General features: G+C 43.2%; 1 protein-coding gene across 2 annotated transcripts in view; it reads left to right on the top strand.

Annotated features, from left to right (window-relative positions):
* PBX1 (PBX homeobox 1) overlaps window positions 1–4,398 on the top strand; it is a 271,030-nt gene extending 266,632 nt beyond the window's left edge. For both annotated transcript variants that reach the window (XM_012802710.2, XM_003785751.3), the window contains one exon: window positions 3,896–4,398. Coding sequence is in view for 1 of the 2 variants with exons in the window: in XM_003785751.3 (XP_003785799.1) it covers window positions 3,896–3,988 (93 nt within the window). In the remaining variant the exon portion in view is untranslated. The remainder of the gene's footprint in view (window positions 1–3,895) is intronic.
* The last annotated feature ends 8,747 nt before the right edge of the window (window positions 4,399–13,145 follow it).

Genomic DNA, 13,145 nt, shown 5'->3' with positions numbered 1-13,145 from the left:
GGTCCTGCTTCCCGGGCCTTGCATCCCAGGCCACAGAATTATCGTTATAATCCTGGGCAAATATAGACTCTCTTCCAATGGGAATGTTTCCAGAGATAAAAAGGGCACATTTTGCTTTGCAGATTTTATCTCCCACCCCTGTAACCCTTCAGTGTGGTCGCTGACGTTAGCATCTTGAAGAGTGTGTCCATTATAAATAAGTTTGCATCAGAGAGGGGTGGGGGGTGACATCAAAGTGAAAGTCTAGTCTCCTTTCCCACCACCCCTACCCCGCTGTTAATGAGAGCGCCCTCTATTCTCACCACTCCCAGAGATAAATAAACACACAAAGGCAGAGTTTCCTACTTAATATTCACTCACTCGTAGTGGAGGAAAAGGGAAGGAATTGCTCCCCAGGGTTAACGTGGCAGTAAGCGAGGTCAGCTGTTTCCCAAGACGGTGCAGCCTCTGAACGTCTTACATTAAAGCTGGAATGACACAGCTGAAGCCGCCGTGGTAATTTATGGGAAACCTGGTGAAGTTGGGTCTTCTCGGAGTTTCTGATCTTGGGGAGGTTTTATTAGCAATGGCAGCAGATAATATGCCATTGTATAAAGCACCTCTGGAGGAACGAATTCTCCACGTTTCTTAGTGTTAGACGTGCTTATTCTAAAATGTTTCTGTGTTTATCTAAATTGAATGCCACAGGGGTACAGTGTCCTAAGTTTGGCAGGAAGTAAAGGGTCGTAGTTGGCATATCCTGGAGTGAGATGAAGAAGGGTGTCATTTTTTTTCCAGGCCTCAGGGGTCTTCTGGGACGTGGGACTTTCATTGCTAACATGGGAGAGTCCTGGGCAAACTGGGATGGCTGGTCACCAAATCTGAGGGGTGCACATGTCTGTGTGACCATGTGCCTGTTTATGGATGAAAAGGAGTGGAAAAAAAAGAAGTTAAAGAGGTTTGTTTAATGTGTTTATTTTGATAGAAGATTTTGCATATTCTTCACCAGGCCAACTGGCATAATGAAAATGCTGGTTTTAATATCAGCTTGAACGACTGAATTCCTGTCTCTACCATCTGTGAGTCCTCTGTACCCACTGGCATCTTACTCACTGGTCTGAGAAAGCAGAACTTTTAAAGAAAAGAGATCAAATGTTGGCTTGTTCTAGTTATTTCAGATCAGAGATTACTCTGAGTCTCCCAGAACCTTCTGGACAATATAGAATGCTTAGCCAATTTCGTCTTAATGAAATACTACAGAACTAATTTTCTTTACTAATGGCTTCATTTCTAGTGCCACTTATTATCTTAATGGAATTAGAGCGTGGCTAAATAATAGTAATAGTGGTTTGGTGAGCAATTAATAGACGTGCCCTGTTCTATGTGCTGCTCTAACTGCTTCCTTAGAGCTCCCTTACCCACTTAGCTCCTGCCAGCTTGACTCGACACAGGACTTTTTCCTTTTTTTACCAGTATTTTACTCTGCTTTATGACCATGGACTTCAAGAACTTCTGTCAAGTTTCCTTAAAATTCTGTACTCCTCAGCCAACACCCACCAGCCACCCCCACCCCCCCACACACACACATCCACACCTGCCTATTTATCTATCTATTTAAACCTCCATCAGGTAAATGTATGGATATAAAAATGATTAGAAGAGACAAGAGATATCAAAGAGCTAACAGTAATTCTCTCTGAGTAGTAGGATTGTGGCTGTTGTATATTCAGGTTTAAACTATTTTCTATTTTCCAAATAGTATAAGCACTCCTTACTTTGATAATAAAAAAAAAAAATACGTGACATTCAAGGATTTTCTTTGAAGAAAAATACATTTATCTGCCATTCTTAGTCAACCTAAAATAGCAGCAGAATATATTTTCTAGGGGGGAGGAGGGAGGAGGCTACAATAGCGTCACCCCCATATCAGACCCATATAGGAATTTGGATTAATTCTGTTCTTAATTCAGATTATACTACAGAGTCCTGGCCCCTAAAAGATGGAGAAGCTTTCCATTAGGAAAGAAAGAATTCTCATTTTTCTCCTTGTTGTTCTCCATCTAATCTTTCTATCACAAACAACAGGGGGAAATGTCCTCCAACAGAGAAAAAGAGTGAGAGGACCCACCTGTCTGGATTGGGAGACGGGAGATTGGAACTTGAGAGCAGTTACTTACTGGCCCACGATTGAGGAGAGGTGTTCTTGGCATTGTCTGGGATGCCCTCGTGGTACCCAGATCTGCTTTTCACCGGGGTGTGGGCAAAACCTACCCTCATGCTGAAGCACTGATGGGAGCTGCTTTAAATGAAAGGCCTGGCTTCCCCGGGACAATTGGAGCATCGTTTCAGTGAGCCAATGAAAAAGAAAGCCAAGTAGATGAAAATGGCAGAGAAAAAAGAAGCCTGATTCTGAGGTTTGCAGGCCTGTGTTCTGTGTCAGTGGTGAACCAGGACGCTTTTCCCCTGCATCTCTGCTCTCTCGTGAATGAAGTAAATATTCCTTTTCTAGCACCTACTCAGTGCTGTGGGTTATACAAGGATTGATGTATGACCTCCCAAATGGTAATAATAATACCTGCCCTATCTATCTCTAATTTTTAGAGAATAAAACGAGAGGAAAGTAGAATAGAAAACATTTCATCAAGTCTAAGACTTGGTCTGTTCAACATTAACACTTCCAGACTTGAGGTATACTGGGCAGGAAAGGCATTTTAGCTTGCTTATATTTTAATGCTATAAAATGTTATAAAACATATGAACAGTCATGAATTATGCATCATGAATTAACCACTACAGCAAATCATTCTTGGACTATTTTAATGCTGGGATTTTTTTTAAGGGTGGTCAGTTAACAGATATTTTTTGAAAAGTTTCATCGTTTGGATGCTCTTGGGTCTAACACAGGTGTCCAACCTGCTGCCCGCCAGGTGCATACTGATTTTATAAAGACTTTTTGCTTATCTGTGATGTCAGACATCACAAAAAGTATGCACAGACCTTTTTTTGTTTTTTTAGTGTATCAACTTTGATTAGTGTTTGTGCATTTAACATGTGGCCCAAGACAACTCTTATTCTTCCAGTGTGCAGCAGAGAAGTGGTTCGATACCCCTGGAAGAGTCTTAGAAAACTAATCTCCAAGTGTAGCTCCCATTTGTAGCTTCCCATTTCCCCACCTCTCTAGATGTGTTCACGCAGACCAGTCCTTAGCGTCTTGGCACCGTTGTTTAATCTGTTATAGTCACCTGAATCACCCTCTGTACTTTCCAAAGCTCACCTTAAAGAGTGCCCCTTACATGAAATATTTCCTGATGCCCCAGCAGGATGTGACATTGCCTTCATTTGAAACTTCCTAATAATAGGGATCTACTGTTTATTACGTTCTGGCGTTGAATCATAGTTCGCTCATGGGCTTATCTTATCTCCCTCCTGGAGGTCATCACTGTGAACCTGCTAGTATAGAACCCTGTTTAGAACAGTTACCTGGCGCCCCATAAACATGCGGAACAGCCAGAACCAGAAAGAACTTCAGCGAGCATTTCCGCCAACTTTCTTACTTTTCAAAAGGAGAGACCAGGGCCCAGAGGTGAAGGTGCTTCACCATCAGCAACAGCTAGTTGTTGCTGGGGTCAGAACTAAAATCTTAGTTGTCTTGACAGGCAGCTGTCATTCTACTGATGGCTTGCACTGAATTACAGAGTGATAACCTGACATCCAAAGGCTCCCAGGGGGACCTGAACTCATCTGAGGGTGGGGGGAGTATTATCACCCACAGTAGTAATAGCTGCCCATTTGATAAGTGTCCCCATGTGTCAGGCCCTGTGCTGAGTCCTTTACACAAGTTGCTTCATTGTCATTGTCTGCTGCAAATAGCCACCCGATCTCAGAGGACTGACTTCTCTCCCTTTTTCCCTTCTAGGCTAATGGAGGTTGGCAGGATGCTACTACCCCTTCATCAGTGACCTCCCCTACAGAAGGCCCTGGCAGTGTTCACTCTGATACCTCCAACTGATCTCCCAGCAATCGCATCCCGGCTGACCCTGTGCCCCAGGTGGGGCAGGGGCAGGAGGGAGGGTTTCTCTCCCAACGCTGAAGCGGTCAGACTGGAGGTCGAAGCAATCAGCAAACACAATAAGAGTCTCCTTCTCTTCTCTTCCTTGGGATGCTATTTCAGCCAATCTGGACACTTCTTTATACTCTCTTCCCTTTTTTTTTTTTTTTTTTTCTGGGTAGAAGCCACCCCTCCCTGCCTCCAGCTGTCAGCCTGGTCCCTGTTCATCTTCCCTGGCCCTTTGCCTTTGTCCTAGACTCCCGGGGCCCCTGTCCTCTATGACATCACTGAAGGATATTTTCAACAATTAGAGAAATTTAAAGAGGAAAAAAAATGACGAAGAAAATAATAAACGTGTTTGTATGTTTTCATGCTGGTGGTTTGAGGAGCCAGATTTACCTCCCTCGGATCCCCGCTCCCTCTGCTGACAGGCAGTCCTTCTCTGCTTCTCTTGCTGCTCTCACTACCTCTTAGCAGGAATACGCCACACTGCCCCCTCCTTCCCAGCCCCCTGCCTCCTCTTCCTCTTCCTCTTTGGGGACAACACCGATGGGAACACTTTGCTCCTCTTCCTCCCCAGCCCCAGGTGTCTCCTGGGGACTGCCAGAGCTGGGCTTCTGAAGGTGCCACATTGTCCACTTTCAGGCTGTGGGGTTGATTCCCAGACAGGAGGGGTCAGGTAGCCTGGGAGGGCAGGTGAAGAGGAGGGGCAGAATTCCTACAGGCTTCCTCGTGCTCCTAACAACAGCTGTCAGTGTCAGAGGCACAGTCTTGGGAAACCATTCAGTACTCAGTAAGCGATGTTTTCAACTTACCACGAAACCAGGCCTGAGTTAGGCACGGTGGTGAATGCATCGCCAAGGAGAAGGTTCTTCTCCTGAAGTCCTTGAACCATCCCTTCATACCCACATACACACACGTGTAGGCACACGCAGCGTCTCACACCTTCACGTTCCCAAGATGCCCTTCACAGATACATTAGCAACCATGGCACTATACCTTCGGAGCCCGAGAGAGGGAATTAGCAACTCTGACTGAAGGTGAGGATGTGTCTGAGGCTTCCCATAGCATGCACTTACCAGGATGACGGACACATGACCTGACCATGATGAAGGCCAGGGTTGCTGTGTCAGCTACTCCCACCAGCTCAGGAGCACACAGGCAGCCACACACAGCACTTAACAATGTCTATTAATAGACTTGGGTCTGATTCGTTTCTGGTTTCCTACCACATATTAGGCATGTGGTATTAATTACCCAAAGTGTTATCCAATACCTTGTTCTTGGTCCTGACCTATTGCTCTGAAGGAGAGTTGTATAAGAACATAGCTCATGTGACCTTTTTGTTAGCTTCATTTGAAGACCTAAGAGTCTTGGGGAGAGGGGAGGTAAGGTTTAATGTTTCCACTGAAATCATCAGTGACATTTATTCCTCGAGAACATCTAAGAGAAAGTAACCTGTGCTAGAAATGTCACCTGAGTTCACCCTGTTTGTAGCCAGCCCTCCCAGCAGTAGAGATGGCAGCTCTGTCGGTTAAGTGGACGTGGTCACCTCTCTTGGTGCCTGGTTTTCTTCATCTGTAAAATGGGGGTTGTTAATGCCCGGCTTGCCAAGGGGCTTGTGAGAGACTGGAGAAATTGATTTCATTCACATCCAATCTGCAAATGTGAAGTCAGGGCAAGTAACATTTCTTGAGATAAACTGAGTCATGCCATGTAGGGAAAATACATGTCTGTCCTGTTCTAACTTCTGGTTACCATTGGTACTCTGATGCCACCACTATGATGGCAAAGAGAAGAGTTATTGTTGGTTTTCTCAGCTTGGTGTTTTAGAATAGAGAAAAGCTGCCAAACTAGAAAAATAGGTCTTGGTTCTCTTGTGGCCAACTTGTGGCCTTGTATGTACTTGGTCCCTGTCATGTCTCCTCTGCTTGGGACGCATCCAGGGAGAAGTACAAGACCCTGAGAGGTGAGGCGAGCCAGCTAACAAGGGCATAGAAATTGTGCCTGGCATTGCAGTCGTGAATAGAAAGTGTTCCTCAGTGTGTGCTCTGGGGAGATAGGGATGTTACCTAAGAAACTCGAAGATATGTGTATTTGAAGGAAATGCAAAAAGTTAATATTTGGCAAGATGAGATTATGCCTTGATGACTAAGGGCACTGAAAAGGCCATGCCTATTAACCTGTGCCATTGTCAGAACAGGCCTAGATTAACAGGGAGCTTCTTTGTGACAACTCCATGGTGACTAGAACCAGCAGAGAGCTCTGTCTTAGTAGCAGGAATATATGGAAACCACCCACACAGGACCATGGCTGGATCACATCTGCTTGACTTGGGACAAAGCATGACAGAAGGGTTCTCTTGGCAAGGAGAATGGCCCCAGATTTGGCTTGAATGATTGCCATGTTAAGTGTATGAAAAAGTTGAGAGCAGAGCTACATTTGCAGAGGCAGCCTCTCTCTGGGCAGTCACCGGCACTGATGATCACCTCTCACAGCCTCTTCCTCACGCAGCACTTCCCCCAGTCCCCTCTATACCCAACTCTTTCCCCTCAGTGACCTCCCAGGCCCACTGTCACCTCCATTGTGGCAGCCATGAGATCTCCGCGTTAAGCCATGCACGGGAACACGGACCACAGTGGGATGGGTTTGGAAGGAGCTGCCTCTGGGAGTTCATACTAGGTCAGCCCTGCAGACACCCAGGGTTCCTTCATTTTCTATGGAAGCAGGGGTTGCTCCATTTTCCCTGACAGCAGATTTCCCTGGAGAAGCGATACTAGACTTGGGATTGTCCACTTTGTAGCTCTTCATGACATCCTCCTCTTCATCCCTAAAGACTCCCCCTGGCATGGAATTGACTCCCATGCAGTCCTTTGCCAAGTGGCCCCTTCTTTCAGTTTCATTCTGATTTTTCTGTGGTGTTTGTTCTTTATTTGCTAGTTGCCTTTTCTCACACATTATCTTTCTTACCCCCCCTTTCCTTCTGCTTTTTGTTTTTCTGCCCAGAAAAACCTGACTTCGATACCAAAAAAGATGAAACTACAGAAACTCAAATTTAAAAAAAACTTAAAAAAAAAACAAAAAAAAATACTCAACAATTCTTTCAGCTTTATTAACATTTTCCATTGTTTCTTGCGACTTGTGTCTCGTTCTTTGTAGTATTGATGATGAACATTTGATAATGAATGTTCTTGTATATTCAGATAAAGAAAAAAAAAACCAAAAAAGCGGTCTGAATTTAATAGTGTTTATAATAAAAATTTTAAAAATGACCCTCATAGCACGCAAAACAGGATGGGGAATTTCCCCTCTTCTTTCTGTGACAATGAGCATCATTCCCGCATTAGTTTTTAACACCAAACTACCTACATTCATCATTTCCCCCATTTTTCTTTTATTTTCTTGCATTTGTGAATTAGTTCAAGAATGCTAGAAAAGTGTCGAGTTGTGCACATCCATTTCTTGTTTCACAATGTTTAAAAAGTGACAGTAATTCATTTTGTAAACTTTAAAAAAAAAAAAAAGGTTGGAATAGTGAGCATAATAGGTACAACCTAACACGTTGTTATGATTATTAACTTTGAGACCCGGAAATAAATTCTTTTCGTTTCTTTATTCCTAATCTCTTAAAAATACAAAAAAAAAAAATGGTTTTATTTTGTGTTATTTTTGGTTTGTTTATGGGGGGGGACTTTTTTTTAATTGTCAGGATTATTATCTTGCTGTTTTTCTTCCTTTAATATGTATATGAGGTGATGTGAAAAGATGACATTGGTAGCATAGGCTGTTTTCTTGGCTTTTTTTGCTTCCAAATTCAGTTGACATCAAAAGCAAAGGCGTTGATGTTTCCTTGCTCACCTGCGTTTCCAAAGTGTGTGGCATTCCTGCAGTCGCTGAGAAAAATAAAATTGGGGGCTTGCTTCTCCGTAGCCCTTTAAACGTTCAAGAAATTGGTCCAGAGGAATTTTTTATACTATAGGGAAAGGTTATTACCTTTGTCAATGCTGAATGTCACAACCAAGTGCTTTCTTTTCTCTCTCCCTTGTTAATAACAACATTCCATGAGGCTTCTCCCAACTACAGAGGATTTTTCTTCCAAAAAAATCCCAGGGGAGATACTGGGATTCCAGTATGGAATCCATGGACTCCATGGAATCCATGTCCATCCAGTATGGACACCATGGACTAAGTAGACTAGATCCAGGAAGCAGTCCTTGGGGCCAGTCAGCCCGTTCATCTCTTGAGTCCCAATTTTGGATGAAGAGTTCGTGAGATACTGAGTTTTAATGCTGTAGTTTTAATGCTAAGAGGTTAAGTTTGCTTCCCTGACAATACACCTCTTACTAACCTCTGATGTAGGCAGCTGCTTAAAGCAAATAGCAAAACTGGCATGATTTGGAATGTTTTTATTAGTTTGAGGAAAAAAGAAAGCAATCTTATCTCAGAGAAACATAATTTTTAAGAATCTCTTGTTCACCTAGTTAGGTTCAGAAAGCAGCCAGAACTTAAGCAAGAAAAGTGAAGTGAGAATGCATAATTGGGGGGCAACGCTTTAGGAAATATTTCTCCCGAAACACTTGTGCTCTTGTGTTTAAGTCATAACAAAATAATGACGAGCTTTTCACATCACCTTTGTGGTTTCAATCCCTAGCACAAAGCCTTCTGGAATCTTCTATTTTTTGTAAACTTTTTTTTTCCTTTTGTTAAAATAAATAAAACATTCAATGTTCCTCCCTCCCCCACTTTCTCTCATTTCTCCTTTTCTTTCGTTTGGCATTTCCATTTTGAGATGCTTTCCTTTGGTTGTTGGATTTATTTTCTCCCTCCCCCTCCCCTTTTCTTATTATTCAGAGTATAAACCTGCAAAGCTCTGCTCTGTTTTGGTTTTGAAAGTTTAAGCTTTTCTGCTTCTGTGAGAGCACAGGCTTCTGTCCCTTTTGATTCCAACTGAACTTTTGTGTTCTCTAATGATACTAACACGGTGTAGGTTTTACAGTCTCCTAATTTGTACTGGTAATGCATATTCCAAATAAATAGTTTCTTTTGTTGCAAAAAAAAAAAAGACACTTGTATTTTGTGCAAATTTCTTCTCTTATATTCTGGCAACTTCTCTTTCCCCAAACTAGGCCTGATTTAGTATTGATCATGGTTTAAATTGTTGCCCGAATCACTTAAAAGATTACATAACATGGCAGTAGGGTAAAGACCTCATGGACCACCTTTATCACCCAGGAAAAGGCAGGCAGGAGAGGAAAAGAGAGGAGAGGAGCAGAGAAGAGAGGATCAAGCATTTGTAGGCAAACATTAGCTGACTATGGGGGACATAGTCTTGCCTGCTTGTCTGTGACTAGTAGCCACCCACTAAACATCAGTTCAAAGAAATACCAGGGATATTTTCCATCATAAATTAGAAGTTTCTAAGCCATGGCTCTTTACCCAGTGATTTTCCTTTCCTCACTTTGCTATGACCTGGTCATAAGGATAATAGTGGTTCCCAAGAGATGTTTCAGGTGAAGCAATCTAGGTTACAAATGATACTCAGTTGTAGACCCTCAGAAGTGTGCTAGCTGTCACTGCAGTAGATTTGCACATCTACCATCTGTTATGTCTGCCATCCCAAATAAGCATCTCTCCTGGTAGTTTGTCTGCACTCACATTGATCCCCTGACCTTTGAGGTCACAGTGTGCTACAGAGTTTTGTGTCTCAAGTGGTCTGGCTGGAACATCAGCCATCCACACCTCCATCTGAGCCCCAGCCTTTCACCACCTTTCTGTCCGTGGGATGTATGGGACTTCCAGCCTGCTTGTCACATCTTGGTATGGTCTAGGGGCATCATTGCATTGTATTCTCATTCTCATGCTGTCGTTCCCTGGGTTGCTCTGTCGAGAGCCCATATGAAGCAACTATGTATTGAGAGTTGAAGTACCAATCACCCATTTGTCACAGAAACTACATTACAAAAATGGAGAGCCAATGGGGATCAAATCATCATTTCTATTAATGGAAAAACTAATGCCTGATGGCCTCAAAAGTATACAGCTATCTGCTAATGCTGAGTTGATGAGCATTGCTGCCAGAGAACTGAGTTCCCCCTTCATATCTAAACATAGGAACATACTTAGGAAAGCACAAACAAGCTGAGGATACTGCCTTTTTGACTGCATGGAGAATTGTGGAGCTGACTCACCCACCTGGTGTGTTATTTAGAAGGGCCTGAAATAGTCATAACAAATAGGCTGAAGAGGTATAATGTCTCAGCTGCAGAACAAGTCTGCGTCTCACATATATAATAGCATAAGGCTGTTCTAGTCAGAGTGCTTCCTCTCCACACAGCGATTCAGGGATCCAGCACCTTCCCCTCTGTGGCTCATCAATTGTCCAGCAGTCTATAGTTCTCCATATCTATCCAGCAGAAGGGTGGAGAAGAATATGAAGAAGGCTCGCCCACTCCTTGATCAAGATTTCTCTTCCATTAATTCCTCAGTGCAAGGATAGGGGTAGAGTGGGAGGTTGTAAAAGTGGTCCCTGTCTTGGCAATAGTTCCACCTGATAACTTTTTGGACATCTGGCTCTGTCACACCCATTGAGAGCAAAGGGCAAGCCTACTTGGCTGGTTCATTGACTGGAAACACTCCCAGTAAAATCATTTCCAGTCAGTGTTCCACCCTTGGCTTTATTACTCTTCAGTGGGGAAGAGTAAGAAAGGGGTCCAACAGGGGCCGGAGGTATTCAGTTCCATGTAGCCCCCACGAGGTAGAAGAAACTAAAGTCCCCACCTCTATAGGGATGTAAGAATGGAGGAGAAACAAATTGTTTGCCCCAACATTTTCCAAATTTTGTTTTCAAAACTTGAGCCTCAGCACCAATGGGCCTGTGGTCATGAGGAGAGAACTGCAGTGTAGTAATACAGCCTCGGTCCCACCTTAGGTCACACCCATGTTTGCTGCTGGCTGGAAGACCACATCTGGTGGCCACCAGTCACCTTTGAGAGAATGGAAGAGTACAGGTCCAAAGCCTTAAATCCACAATATGCTCACCCCTACCCCCAAGCTGTAGATTTCTCCATGGCTATCCTTAGAGATATTTACCATTTCTCCACTTATAAAAGAGACGTGCAGCAAAATGCCAATTTTGCTGACCACTATCTGGTATTCTCCCTTGTAGAAACATCCAGAATGGAGGGCAGCACAGGAACCCAGTCTTAAGAAATAATTTAATGAACCAGAAGGGCCACAGCTAGAGACAACCCCCTGCTTTGGGGGCTTCCCTCTCATTCTTTGCATTTGAGATACTACAGTGCACAAATTAAGAAGTCTGTGAGTTTACTGACCGCTGAGTCCGGTAAGGTACACTCTCTAGCGTCCAGCATACAAAGCAGACTTCTGAGGCCACCTCAGACATTGTAGATGCGGAAAACAGGAGTTGGAAAGGGTGGTGGCTGTGGCAATGCCACATGCTTTGAAGAGCCATCATCCTCATACGTCCTCCCTGGCCCCATGTGCGAGATGGTGCCACTCTTGTTCCTGGAAGCCTCTGGATTGATCAGAAGGATCCACTCATTCATATGCAGGTTAAGCTGTCCCCTGGGCCAGAATTTACTCTTTCACGTGATGCACCATAGCTCACCAGTGTCATCAACATGTGCTTCTCTTTGTTAATTTAAAAAAAAATAAATAATTATGAGTATATAATAGTTGTATGTATGTATAGGGCACATGTACGTTTTGCTATAGGTCCCAAATGATATATATAGATACATGTACATACCTATAGGACATTCAAATACAACTGTCATTACTAAGTACCCAGAGAGAAATTAAAGTTCAAAATAAAATCTTCCTCCCCCTTATAAATTAAAATTCAAAAAGATGTTAGTCTCCACCTGTGCCCTCCCGGGTCTCCTCCCACTGTGTGCATTCTCAGCTGGTCCACTGCTAAGGCAGAGAGTCTAGGAGGAGAGTGTCCAACCTGCAGCCCACCAGCACAGGCTGAGTATTTGGACTGTTTTGCTTGTTTGTGGTGTTGGATATCATGAAAGGTATGCATGGACATTTTTCTTTCTTCTTTTTTTTTTTTCTCATCACATCAGCCGTCCTTAGTGTTTGTGTATTTGATGTATATGGCTCAGGGCACCTCTTACTCTTCCAATATGAGGCTGGAAGAAGAAGGTTGGGCACCCCTGGCTAGGGCCTTCCTTCTACAGCAGCCGCCAGGGGCCTCTTCTGCTGAACTGGGGATAATTGTCCTGGGACTCTCCAATGTACAATTAATCCAAGCCTGAACCTGTCTAGCAATGTTTTTCAATCTTTTTTTTTTTATCGCATGGCACACTTGAACCTATAGTTAAACTTCAGTGGCACGCTTAAATTATGTTCATCAAAACAAAAAGTAAAAAAAAAAAAAAAAATACTATGCTTTGAACATTTTTCAAAAATAATTTAATTAATGATCTTTAAAATTTTTCCAGGTACACCTAAGATCCTCTCACAGTGTACTGGCTGAAAATCACTGCCCTTTAAAATATCCCGCTTTTTCTAGAAAGTCACTTAGTAGGCAAGTGAACAATATGTCAGCATCAGCCTAGCCCACAGCATTTAGAAAAAACAAGCACAGTCTAGGGATCTCCAGCAACATTAAGCTTCCAGAACCCAGAGGATAGTACCACATAACCATTGCTAGTGAATGACCACAGCAGAGAAGTGATCATTTGGTGAGGAAACAGGAAAGATAGAGAGCGTGTGAAAAAGTAAAAGGAAAAATCTTTATTTCAGGCTCTGCAACGACAGTTGAGTAGTACTAGATGGAATGCTGGAAAAAAGAACCACCACCAAGAGGTTAATTTTGCACTCTGCTTCATATGTCCTGGGGGAAACAATCCAATCTATGCATTCCGCCTCCTCTCACTGAGAATGACCTTTGAAATATTCATGCCTTTGTGAAAAATTAAAAAATGTAAAATGGGTCCTCTCCAGTCCACAGGCTTACTCGAGGCTCCCTTCTTCCCCTTGGTATTCACATACATATTTAAGTTTTATCTTGATTTCCCACTAAACCCTGCATTCCTAATCCCTGTACCACTGTGACTTCTGCTAGTCCCTTTCGCAGGACTTTCTCCAG

The sequence above is a fragment of the Otolemur garnettii genome, unplaced genomic scaffold (genome assembly GCF_000181295.1).
Source record: "Otolemur garnettii isolate 467f Iridium unplaced genomic scaffold, OtoGar3 scaffold00016, whole genome shotgun sequence".
Taxonomy (NCBI): domain Eukaryota; kingdom Metazoa; phylum Chordata; class Mammalia; order Primates; family Galagidae; genus Otolemur; species Otolemur garnettii.
The sequence above is the reverse complement of the archived record's forward strand: the minus strand, read 5'-3'. Positions and strand labels throughout refer to the sequence as shown.